Source organism: Zootoca vivipara, chromosome 11 (genome assembly GCF_965207765.1).
Source record: "Zootoca vivipara chromosome 11, rZooViv2.hap1.1, whole genome shotgun sequence".
NCBI lineage: Eukaryota > Metazoa > Chordata > Lepidosauria > Squamata > Lacertidae > Zootoca > Zootoca vivipara.
In genome coordinates, this window is record NC_142594.1 from 55,359,886 (window position 1) to 55,372,860 (window position 12,975).

Below are 12,975 nucleotides of genomic sequence, written 5' to 3' on the forward strand. Positions count from 1 at the left end.
ATAGCAGCATCAAAAGTCGCTTCTGAGCATGCTCCGCCCAGTTCCAAAATGGCCGTCGTGCCAGAATAAACCGGGGAAAAACAAAAAAAAATCCATTTTTTCAGCTGAGAACAGCTGGAAAAACGGGGATTTCCCGGAGAATACGGGAGACTTGGCAGCTATGAAACTGGCAGTGATCTACACATTGTTGTAAAAAAACAAGCAGTGATCTACCCAAAGTTGTTGAGCTTTTTAAGAAAGCCAAAGTTGTTTTTTGCTTTTTTTTTGCTTTTTTCTAAGGAGATCCCTGGGGGCCAGAGATCAACCAGGAACTACCAGGAACACCCCATAATCTACCAGTAGATCACGATCTACCTGTCAGACATGCCTGCTTTACATAGAACCATAGAATTATAGAGTTTGAAGGGACCCTGAGGATCATCTAGTCGAACCCCCCCAGAAATCTTTTTGCCAACGTGGGGCTTGAACCCACAACCCTGAGGTCCATTGAATGCATTGAAGTGCTTGATGCTGAAGCAGGGAAACGTGGGGGGATAAAATCTGGTCAGAGCCCAGGTGAGCCAAGGGTTCAAGCGATGGAATAGGTATGTTGACATTTTTTGTTTTAAGTCTCCCAAGAGAAGCCCCCAAATGCAACCCCAATCTCTGCTGGAAGAAGATTTCCACAACAAGGAGCCATCAACGTTTTAAGCGCTTTGACTTCTAGCTGGAAGCAGTTTGACTTCCTGGGAATAAATGCACGGGAGCTATTTTGTTAAAATGTCTTTGCCAGCAGTTCTGTGTCGAGGTAACGGCAATTGTTTGTGATGGGTTAGTGCCAGAGAATGTCCTTTACAAAAAAAAAAAAGAGGGCCAGGCCTTGCCTCGAGAGGCTTACAGTCTAGAAAGAAAAGCATCGCGGAGGCAACGGAGGGAAGGGAGCCGCTGCTTTGCATGCAGAATATCTGGAGGTGGAGCCGGGAGCAGGTCAGCAATAACTCACACGGTGTCAGAGAAATTAACTCTTTCAAAGGAACAGGACAGCAACTCTTCCTGGTAGATCTCCTTGCCCCTATGAGGCAGTTGTGGAGACTGAAGCAATGGCTATTGTTATGTACTGAGCTGAATCATGGAAAAATAGGATCCAGAATCAGAATCAGCAGTCTGATTGGTCTGCAGGAGCCACCCAATCCAACTCCAGGTGGAAGTGAATCCGCAACCTGATTGGCCTGCAGGAGCAGCCAATCAGGCTGCTGGCAGAAGTCAATCCACAAACTGATTGGCCCACAGGTGTAGCCCTGAAGTAGCCAATCACGCAAGGCCCATTGTGTAAATAATGTATATAAGCAGATGGTTTTGGGAAAAGGGCATTCTTCTTCTCTTCTTCTCCTTGATGACTAAGAGCTGAATAAAGAGCATGAATTTCACTCTCGACTCCAAGTATATTTCAGCTGTGTTTCACTTCCACTGGGAGGCTGTCCGCCTCTGAATAGCAGTTGTCGTGTATCACAACTGGAGAGGATTCTGCCGTGATAACTGGATGCTGGCCTTGGTGGGCCTTATGCCTGATCCTGCACTCAGGCTCCCCTTATGTTCCCATGCACGGTTCCCAGTCCAGGGCAGCTACTCTTTGCTAGTTGTTTTCCTTCAAAAAAAAATAAAAATAAGGGCTACGCAGGCAGAAATCACACAGCCAATGTCAGCCTCTGGTTTGATCCTAAGTTCTCTTGAAAAGAAACACAGCTCTTTAAATTGGTGGTCTCCCACCCAACACACAGTGAGGAAAAACTGAGGGGTGCCAAGGGGGCAAACCGACCGGTGTGGCTTGATTATTTTCATTCACATTTTATTTAATGGCAGAGAGGAAATACCACGTGTTTTCTCTCCTTGCATGAACTCTGCAGACTTTGATCTTGTGTGTTTCAGCTCTGAGGTTTGTTTGCTTTTGTAGGAAGAGGCCTTGTAATTCTGCCCAGGCTTTCCCCAAGAGGGCAGTGCAAATACTCCTTTGATGCTGATCTCTCAATTTTGGAGTTCATCTTGCAGAAGAACTATACCTTCAGCTTCATCAGAGAGACTTTGATGCGTCTAGGGGTGCTCTGCATCCATTCATGTCTCCTAAATGTCTTTTCTCCTGGAAGTTTTTGCACAGAATCACAGACTCTGATTTTGACCTTAACAGATTAGACAACTGGGCCAAAGCAAACAAGATGAATTTTAACAAGGAGAAATGTAAAGTACTACACTTGGGCAAAAAAAAAATGAAAGGCACGAATACAGGATGGGTGACACCTAGCTTGAGAGCAGTACATGTGAAAAGGATCTAGGAGTCTTGGTAGACCACAAACTTGACATGAGTCAGCAGTGCGATGCATCAGCTAAAAAAGCCAATGCAATTCTGGGCTGCATCAATAGGAGTATAGCATCTAGATCAAGGGAAGTAATAGTACCACTGTATTCTGCTCTGGTCAGACCTCACCTGGAGTACTGTGTCCAGTTCTGGGCACCACAGTTCAAGAAGGATACTGACAAGCTGGAACGTGTCCAGAAGAGGGCAACCAAAATGGTCAAAGGCCTGGAAAGGATGCCTTATGAGGAACGGCTTAGGGAACTGGGTATGTTTAGCCTGGAGAAGAGAAGGTTAAGGAAGCGGGGATATGATAGCCATGTTCAAATATATAAAAGGATGTCATATAGAGGAGGGAGAAAGGTTGTTTTCTGCTGCTCCAGAGAAGCGGACACGGAGCAATGGATTCAAACTACAAGAAAGAAGATTCCACCTAAACATTAGGAAGAACTTCCTGACAGTAAGAGCTGTTTGACAGTGGAATTTGCTACCAAGGAGTGTGGTGGAGTCTCCTTCTTTGGAGGGCTTTAAGCAGAGGTTTGACAGGCATATGTCAAGAATGCTTTGATGGTGTTTCCTGCTTGGCAGGGGGTTGGACTGGATGGCCCTTGTGGTCTCTTCCAACTCTATGATTCTATGATTCTAACTTTTAGAGTTGGAAGGGACAGGGAGAATCATCGAGTCCCACCCCCTGCAATGCAGGAATCTTTCATCCGATATGGTAGTCAACCCCACAACCCCGAGATTAAGAGTCTCATGCTCTGCCGAGCTATTCTTATCTCAGCATAAATATTACAGCACACTCGCAACTCTCAGGGAATTTCCAAGAACCCCAGGGGGCTCACATAAAAATCAGTTTCGCTTCTGACAAAGCCACCAAAGGCTTGCCGGCATCTGAAATATTTTTTTTGTGTTTACAAATATACCCATTGTGGATAGCCATGGTCTGGTGGGGGGTCCTGGATCGGTCAGGGGTTCGGAAATTCCCACGATCACCAAAAACTATTGAAAGAAACATAAAGACGCGCTTCTCCATTGTCTCTGGAGACAGACGAATGCCAACAAATTGTGGAAAGGTGAAGATTACAGTACCAAACACTCCAACAGACATCTCCAAGTTAAAATTAATGTACCAGTATGCATTTATTTTTGTACACAGTATTTGGTTGGAGAACTGGATTGCAAAATTCGGAGAAAAGCAAATTTCAAGGGACGGCTGTGTTCTGCTTCAAATATTGTTTTGGATTATGCAGATTATGCAGATTATGCAGATTTGCCTTTAAAAGAACCAAAGCAACTTTCCCCCACATCTCTAGCATTACCACATAATGCAGGTTTCTCTTCTCTCACACACACAACCCCAGCCACCATAGTCGTTCTGCGCTTCACAACCGCTTCTAAGTTTCTGACTTGAACAACAAAAAAAGAGATTCTCTGAGCACGTGCATTTTCACATTTTTATGCTCCCTAAAATCCATGCACCATGACAACTGCAGCAATAAAACAGAGTTTCCTTCTGCTGCCCTGATGCTGAACGCATTTACAGTGCTACCTGTAATTTGTTGAACAACTGCAAACCTGGAAGGAAGTGTTCCAGTTTGCAAATGTTTTTCGGAAGCCCAACATCCGACGCAACTCCTGCTTGAGTGCAAGAAGCTCCTGCAGCCAACCAGAAGCTGCGCCTTGGTTTTCGAATGGTTTCGGGAGTTGAACAGACTTCCAGAACGGATTACGTTGGAGAACCAAGGTAACCACTCCACTGTACAGTGGTACCGCTACTTACGAATTTAATGCGTTCCGAACACACATTCGTAAGTCGAAAAAAATTGTAAGTCGAATCCCATAGGAATGCATTGGGAGAAAAAATTCGTAAGTCGAAGCAACCCTATCTAAAAATTCATAAGTAGAAAAAATCCTATCTAAACCGCATCCAAGATGGCGGACGGAGCTCCATTTGTAAGTAGAAACTTTCGTAAGTAGAGGTACCACTGTACTTGGAAATAAGCTCCATTTTGCTGCTGAAAAGGAGAATGTGTTTCCCAAGTAAAAATAATAAAATGAGCCTCTGTAACCATATACGTGCCCAGTCAGTTGCCTAAAGGTAAAGGTAAAGGGACCCCTGACCATTAGGTCCAGTTGCGGACGACTCTGGAGTTGCGGCGCTCATCTCACTTTACTGGCCGAGGGAGCTGGCGTTTGTCCTCAGAGAGTTTCCAGGTCATGTGGCCAGCATGACTAAGCCGCTTCTGGCGAAGCCAGAGCAGCGCACGGAAACACCATTTACCTTCCCACCGGAGCGGTACCTATTTATCTACTTGCACTTTGATGTGCTTTCAAACTGCTAGGTGGGCAGGAGTAGGGACCAAACAACGGGAGCTCACCCCGTCGCGGGGATTCGAACCACCAACCTTCTGATCGGCAAGCCCTAGGCTCTGTGGTTTAGACCACAGCGCCACACACGTCCCCAATCAACTGCCTATAAAAGATTTTTTCAAATAAGGAGGTACCCTGTGGCCAGCCGGCCCCAGCTGCCCCCTTGCATGCCTATTTCCTGCTTCCTGCATTAGATACCACTATGTGCTTATTTGTCAGCCCCCCATGCTGTAGGGCCCTGGACACCAGCTCTGAGCTCCACCCCGAGCCCCACTGCTTTGTTTGGGATCTGCTGGAAGCCTGCAGCTGAGCAAGGAAGGGAACAGATTCCCTGCAAGCGGTGCCCTATATCCTTATTAATTTTTAGGCACCATGTTTATCCAGCTGCATAAAGATTCCTTTCCAAGAAACTGGCTCAAAGAGCAGAAGGAAGCTCTCTCCCTGCTTTGTCCTGTATCCGCTCCTATAGAAACCGAAAGCCTTGCATGTTATCCTAGCTCAGCGATGCACATTCCCAAGTGGATTCACTGTTGGTTTTAGGAGGGTGTGGGTGGCTGGAGTTTTCTGCCAAGTCGATTGAGCAAGTTCGCATCCTCCCGCAGTTTGGTATTTGATCTGGGGCTTCTATCTCTGTCCCGGGAATAGAGAGAGCAGGGCAGCAGAATTCTCTTGCTCGAGGCAGGGAAGAAGATCGGCTATGGAGCTCCTCCTGGTAGGGGCGATATTGGGGGTCCTGGGAGTCTCCACAGCAACACTCCCGGGCTCAGAATCCCCCCCGGCGCTGCTCCCCCGAAACGTAGCCAGGATGGCGGTCGAAGAGTACAACCAGGAATCAGGTGAGCAAGCAGTCTTCAGGCTGTGGAAGATCAGGAGCACACGCAAAACAGTAAGTATGGCAGGGGCTCAATTCCCTGAAATGTTCTCCTGTCACTTTCAACTTCTTTCCATTGCTCATCTTTCCAATCATATGTTCAGTGCTCCAGATGAAAATTCAGCACTTTACTGCCAATCTTCCCTTATATGCATAGAATCATAGAGTTGGAAGAGACCACGAGGGCCATCCAGTCCAACCCCCTGCCGAGCAGGAAACACCATCAAAGCATTCTTGACATATGCCTGTCAAGCCTCTGCTTAAAGACCTCCAAAGAAGGAGACTCCACCACACTCCTTGGCAGCAAATTCCACTGCCGAACAGCTCTTACTGTCAGGAAGTTCTTCCTAATGTTTAGGTGGAATCTTCTTTCTTGAAGTTTTTCTTGCACATTTCCTCTGTTTCTCGTTCTTCCAGTCTTAAATTCGGTTATCCATTTTTTGCAATAAAAATAAAAATCCTCCTGAAATTTCATCATCACTTTAGTGCAAATCTCTCCCAATAAAGCATATTTTTTAAATTGGCATCTTTGAGAAATGTGCACCTTGTTGCAAAGCAATTTCCTGCAACATGCAAGCTTGTCTTTCTAAAGAACTTTTGACGTGGATGTTAGATGCAGCTGGGATCTCAGGATCCCAGCAAAGGAAAAAGGGGAGGGGGGTGGAATCTACATTTGTCTTTGCGCCATAAGAACTCGTAGACTTTGGCTGTTTTGGGAAAAGTAACATATAAACAGTGTGTTCCAGAGGGATGGAGGGTCGAAAAAGCTTTTATGTCATCTGGTGGGATTTTATTTCCTATGCTCCACGTCACCATCCATTTCAGCTCAGGGAATATGGATGCCTTGGTTTATTTTGGTGCGTCACGACTTCTTCCTCTTATTACTTACTGTCCATTTGCTTTGCGTCCGGCGTGGTGTAATGTCCTGCTACTGCAACTTCGGGTTGTTAGTAATGATCATTATAGAATCCAAAAATTGTAGCGCCATAAGGGGCCCCAACGGTCATCTAATCCAACCCCCTGGGATGCAGGAACTCCTGATTATGTCGCAAGAAAAAAAATGTTTAAAAAGGAATAGGAGTGAGTATCTTATGTTTTCCTGCCTTCGCTTTTAAACAGCCCCCATTAAACTCACTATAACTCCATATAAAGAGCAGCAACTGAATTCCTGTTAACACTTTGTTTATGCTGCTTTTATTAAAAAAAATGCAACCATTTCCCTAGCACTTCAGTGACTCACTGGCTCGCTCATTCAAAATGTACTGTACTGGGAGTTTCTGGAGGAAGACTGCGCTGGGGCCCAGCTGAGGGAAGAAGTCCTTTTTTATTTATTTTTATTTTTTATTTATACCCTGCCCATCTGGCTGGGTTTCCCCCACCACTCTGGGCGGCTTCCAGCAAATACCAAAATACATTAAAAATGCTTCTGAACTTTTCCTGCATCCTTCCAAAAAGGTAGCGGGGAAGACTGTAGATTGCAAGCTCCTTGAAGGCAGAGACCACAGTAAGTTAACTCCACTTACTGTGTGTGATTTATAGGATCGAGCCAGCAATAAATCACACACAGTAGGTGGAGTTAACTCTTTACTAGAAGAAACAGGATCTGCTCAGGAGTGCCGAGCCTAATGAGCACAGCAAATCTTCATTGGTAGGTCTTGCCCCCTATGAGGTAGTGGGCTGGGCTGGGAGGGATGACCAGAAACTCACCCGGGGCTGAGTAGAGTTGTGGTCAGCAGTCCAGGTCAGCAGCAGTAGGTCCAAGCGAGGCAACCAAGCCCAGGGACTGGGCAAAAGCAGAGTCAGGAAACAGTCCGTGGGTCTAGCCAGGTAGTCAGAGATCAGGAACACGCCAAGGGTTTGTCCGTAAACAAGGTCAAAGTCCAGTCCTAGGTCCAGGAGTCCAGCAAGGGGTCAGTCCGGCAGGGAGCAAGGCAGGAAGCAGGGCAAGGCACAAGGTCACAGGCGGGCTCACGGTAGCAACTATGTTGCTCATGTAACTTGGGTCTGGGTCTGGCTGGCTTTTATCTGCCCCAAGGCATGGGGCGGCCCTGATCCCCCGGTGACTCTCCTCTCCTTCTGGCCTGGAGGTGAGCACTCCTCCTGCAAGAACTTAGTTCCCTTCGCCTCTCTGCCCTGAGCCTCTGCAGCTCAGGAGAGGCTGGTGGGTTACTGGACCCAGGGGCAGCCTCGGCTTCCCCTGACGGGGCTGGGAGTGGAGCAGCTGCAGGCAATGGGTCCTCCATCACATCGGGGCCCAGAGCAGACTCAGCTGATGACTGCACCTGAGGATCCTGCGCAGGTGAGGACCCTTCAGGCTCAGGCACTAGACCCGGCTCAGCTGGTTCTGGAGGCAGGGAACCTTGTGCAGGCGGGAACACCTCAGCTTCAGCCTCTGAGTCCAAATGCCAGGCCATCACACTGCCTTTCCCAGGTCTTTTGCAAGCAATCTGAGACTATGCCGGCATGCTGGCCTTTGCATCTTCCTCTTCATGCCTCTCCTGGTTCTGGGAGGCCAACGAGGAGGGGAGTTTGTTGCAGCAGGACAGAGAGACATGTTTGCTTCTTCACCAGCCAGACTCCTCTCCTGCCTCAGCTTCTACACTGCTCTCTGCCACAGACTCTTCCTGCTCACTAAATCCCGCTGCCTCTTCAGCTTCCTACATCTCCTCTCCCCACTCCTCTCCTCCTTTTCCCTCTGACCCCTCACCGTCGTCACACCGCCACTCCCCGGGCTCTGAGCCTTCTTCCCTTGGGGGTCCCCCAGCTGGTTCCTCTCACCCAGGGGTGCAAACTTGAATAAAATATTGGGGGGGGGGGTCAGGTAAGCCTCACCCTGCATAATCAATCACATGGCATGGCATGCACACACTCCTTGAATGACAATGCCCATCAACTTTGGGGGGGGAGCCCAGCCACCCTCAAATATTTTATTGGGGGCCTCCAGTCTGGTGGAACGCTCTGTCACAAGAGACCTGGGCCCTGTGGGATTTGACATCTTTCCACAGGGCCTGCAAGACGGAGCTGTTCCATCAGACCTTTGGTCCGGGCCCAGTCTGACCCCCTTCTTTGTATGTAAGTGGCCTCCTTGGCTCTTTGTATCGCCCCATATGGAACCAGCACGAATGGCCGGGCCTGGTGAACTTTTAATTCCTTGCTCCTACTGTTATGATTTGTGGGTGATTTTAAATGTGATTCCAATTGTATTTTAAACGAATCGCGTGATTTTGTGTTTTTAATGTATTATATATTTAGTGTTAGCTGCCCTCAGCCCAGTCTCAGCCAGGGAGAACAGGGTATAAATAAAAATTTACAGTGGTACCTCGCAAGACGAATGCCCGGCAAGACGATTTTTTCTTGTGATCTGATGGTGACTCGCAAGACGAATTCGTTTTGCGAAAAATTCGTCTTGCGAATCATGGTTTCCCATAGGAATACATTGAAATTTAATTAATGCGTTCCTATGGGCAAAAATTTTTTTTCAATGCATTCCTATGGGAAACCGTGATTCGCAAGACGAATTTTTCGCAAAACGAATTGACTCATGGAACAAATTAAATTCGTATTGCGAGGCACCACTGCATTATTATTATTATTATTATTATTATTATTATTATTATGTTTCATAGAGATTTGACTGGGGGGTTCACTTCAGCATGGACTTCACCATCAAGGAGACCCTCTGTCAGAAAACGGACAAGTACAGGATTGGGGACTGCAAACACAAACCGAAAGGGGTGAGTGACGGGGTTAGGCTCTGGTTCTAATACCTGCTGCACGTGGTCCGGCCTCCAAATGCTGCTGTTGTTGCTAAACTATAACTCCCATTGTCCCTGGCCATTGACCACATTTGCCAGGGCTGATGGGAGTTGGAGTCCAACAGCTTCTGGGGGGGGGCACGATGCAGGTCCCCCCCCACTGGTGGAGGAAGTTGGTTGCGGGCCGCCCCGGGTGTCATCCTTGGGCGGGTGACATTGCCGCCCCACCCCCTGCAATGTTCGCCCCGGGCGGCGTCTCCCTGGGACACCCGTGCTGCCCCCGTGGGCAGCTAGCCCCTCCCCCGGGTGCACAGCAGCTAGTTCCGCCTCTGGGTCCCGTCCCCCCCCCCCCGGTCTAGAAGCTCGGGCTTAATCCTAAGAATCCTGACCCATTCTTCTCCTCCCCAGACCATCAGGGACTGTTCTGCCGAGGTCTCAGTTCATAACTTCATGCAAGATTCACCGCTGACATCTGTGAATTGCCACCCGTTGCAGGTGAGCTGTTTGCCAGCTGAACTGGGACCATAAATGGGATTACTGGGAGTGCTATACGTCCGGGTTGCCATACGTCTGGAATCTTTCTTTCTTTCTTTCTTTCTTTCTTTCTTTCTTTCTTTCTTTCTTTCTTTCTTTCTTTCTTTCTTTCTTGTGTCCAGTTCTGGGCACCACAGTTCAAGAAGGATACTGACAAGCTGGAATGTGTCCAGAAGAGGGCAACCAAAATGGTCAAAGGCCTGGAAACGATGCCTTATGAGGAACGGCTTAGGGAGCTGGGCATGTTTAGCCTGGAGAAGAGAAGGTTAAGGGGTGATATGATAGCCATGTTCAAATATATAAAAGGATGTCATATAGAGGAGGGAGAAAGGTTGTTTTCTGCTGCTCCAGAGAAGCGGACATGGAGCAATGGATTCAAGCTACAAGAAAGAAGATTCCCATCTAAACATTAGGAAGAACTTCCTGACAGTAAGAGCTGTTCGACAATGGAATTTGCTGCCAAGGAGTGTGGTGGAGTCTCCTTCTCTAGAGGTCTTTAAGCAGAGGCTTCACAGCCATATGTCAGGAATGCTTTGATGGTGCTTGGCAGGGGATTGGACTGGATGGCCCTTGTGGTCTCTTTCAACTCTATGATTCTATGATTCTTTCTTTCTTTCTTCTGCCCTTCATCCAAAATCTCAGGGTGGTTCACAACAAACAGACCCTCCAAGTGTCCCTATTTTCTAGGAACAGTCCGGGATTTACAGAAGCCCAGTCCCAGTTTTTGAGTTGATCCCGAAATGTCCCGCTTTCCCTTAGGCCAGGCATCCCCAAACTGCGGCCCTCCAGATGTTTTGGCCTACAACTCCCATGATCCCTAGCTAACAGGACCAGTGGTCGGGGAAGATCTGGAGGGCCGAAGTCTGGGGATGCCTGCCTTAGGACGTCCCTAGGACGTCTTAGGATGTCCCTATTTTCCTCGGAGAAATGCTGGAGGGTTTGAACAAATTGGATGCTTCAATTGCATCCCTGTGCTGCTTGTTTTGTTTGTGTTTTTTATTGCCGAACGGAAGCGGAAGAAGACCTCTGTTGACTCCTCCTCTCGTTCTTCTGACTCTTTGCAGGCAAACAACTCCAACAGCAGGAATGCCAGACCCCAAGCAATGGAAGCTGCCCAGCCCAGAATATTTGTGGAGCAGTACTTCCCATCTTCCTTTTCTACTGCAGCTCTTACAGCCCCCGAAGAAGAGTAGAGGCACCCCCCCCCCCCAGCACTTGTACGCCAAGCTGAGGGTCCCTCTTGGAGCTGTGGGAATGTTAGGGATGTGGATTAGGATATATTATTAGATAGATCCTATCCAAGCTTGTGCTAGCAAGCTTCCAATATCAGCAGAGTGACATTCCCCTTTTGTGCGCAGCAAAGCGTGAGCGTTAGGTTTGTTAGAACCTCTGCAACAATATTATACTTCAATATTATACTTCCTGGCAAATCCCCCTTTTCCCTCTTAAAAGAAACACAACACAATAGTATTAAAATAAGATAGAGTTTACTCACATGACATCCTGAGTTAACAGTGTAATCTCAGAAAGGCAGGCTTACGTAGAAAAGTTACAAATATATACATCTGGAGTCTTCTTAGTAAAGTGAGGCTCCATCTGGTCTCTCTCTTGGCAGCAGGCCGAGAGGGAGAACCATCCTAACTGTAGATTCTCTGGAGATGTGTTCCCATGGAAGGAGAAATGGCTAAGAGAGAGAATGGCTGCTGGCTAGGGGCTTTTGTCTGCCAGCTAATCCATCTCATCTGCATATCTGGAGGAACAGGAACTGAGCTTAGTCAGGTGTCCCCCCAGGTGAGTTCCTCTTAGTGGACACTCTAGGAACTGTTGTGACTTGTCTGCCCCAGTGTTCCATCCCACAGGAGCTAGGGTCTTTCTGAAAGCCCTTTGGTCCCATGGACATCTATCGTTGATTTTCCAAACACGTTCAGCTGGTAGAATATTACCGTAGACTTGTGATATTGTTAGTGTACGAAGATGCCACTGAGGTTTCTGTGTGTTTTATATACGAGCTTATTGATAAAGGAATTTGTATTGGGATAATACAACTCTAGCGGGACGCGGGTGGCGCTGTGGTCTAAACCACAGAGCCGAGGGCTTGCTGATCAGAAGGTCGGCGGTTCGAATCCCCGCCACGGGGTGAGCTCCCATTGCTCGGTCCCTGCTCCTGCCAGCCTAGGAGGTCGAAAGCACGTCAAAGTGCAAGTAGATAAATAGGTACCGCTCTGGCAGGAAGGTAAACGGCGTTTCCGTGCGCTGCTCTGGTTCGCCAGAATCGGCTTAGTCATGCTGGCCGCCTGACCTGGAAGCTGTCTGTGGACAAATGCCGGCTCCCTCGGCCAGAAAAACGAGATGAGCGCCGCAACCCCAGAGTCATCCACGACTGGACCTAACAGTCAGGGGTTCCTTTACCTTTACCTAATACAACTCTACACATTTGTATACTAATGTGTGGAAATCTAACTGACATTTGTAATTATTTTTATATTCGTTCACTTTTTTCTCCCTTCACCGCTTTTTTTATAAGGGAAATTCTTATAATATAATGGGGGAGGGGGGAATAATTGATTTCCTGAACTCATTTCGCTGGTAGAGTATTACTGTAGACTCATTGTAGGGTTTGACAGTCACTCTGGTTCTCATAGACCAGCGTTTCCCCAACTTGAATCTCGTGGGTCGTGGCCTGAAATAGTGGCTGCTTTTAATCTTAGTGCAATAAATACTTTTTACGACTTTGGGTTCCATTGGTGTCTTGTAACACTGCGTCAACACCTGCAACCGAGCATCAGAAAGGCTCAAATTTTACATTTTAATGTGGTCTCTCATGGCAGATCCGGTGACGTTTTGCCACAAATAGCACATAAATTGCTTTGAGTGACGATTACAACTCGGTTTGCAGGCTCCATCAGAGGTTATCTGCAATAGTCACTCATGGAAACCTTCAATAAAAAATGAATAGTAATAATAAAACACCTTTTGCAACTACCTTTTGGCAAACCATCACCAAACTTGTTGCCAGGATTAGTTAATAGTTAAGCTAAGGGTTATGTGCTTTGCTTAGTCAAGATAAGAAATAATACCATTGCCCCTTTGTCAATAATGATCCAAGACTGTGTCTG

At 47.4% G+C, this 12,975-nt stretch overlaps 1 protein-coding gene across 1 annotated transcript; it reads left to right on the top strand.

Moving 5' to 3' along the window:
* The first annotated feature begins 3,458 nt into the window (after nucleotides 1-3,458).
* LOC118079274 (cathelicidin-4) lies at nucleotides 3,459-12,593 on the top strand. Its single transcript, XM_035103302.3, has 4 exons — nucleotides 3,459-5,585; nucleotides 9,197-9,304; nucleotides 9,734-9,820; nucleotides 10,924-12,593. The coding sequence occupies exons 1-4, from the start codon at nucleotides 5,397-5,399 to the stop codon at nucleotides 11,050-11,052; spliced, it is 513 nt and encodes a 170-aa protein (XP_034959193.3). The 5' UTR covers nucleotides 3,459-5,396; the 3' UTR covers nucleotides 11,053-12,593.
* The last annotated feature ends 382 nt before the right edge of the window (nucleotides 12,594-12,975 follow it).

What these genes read in the sequence shown, in the direction of transcription:
- LOC118079274 (XM_035103302.3), top strand. Translation starts at nt 5,397, where the DNA reads ATGGAGCTCCTCCTGGTAGGGGCGATATTGGGGGTCCTGGGAGTCTCC. An exon ending in GCAAACACAAACCGAAAGGG is followed by an intron (nt 9,305 to 9,733) that starts GTGAGTGACGGG and finishes TCTCCTCCCCAG; the next exon opens with ACCATCAGGGACTGTTCTGC. An exon ending in TGAATTGCCACCCGTTGCAG is followed by an intron (nt 9,821 to 10,923) that starts GTGAGCTGTTTG and finishes GACTCTTTGCAG; the next exon opens with GCAAACAACTCCAACAGCAG.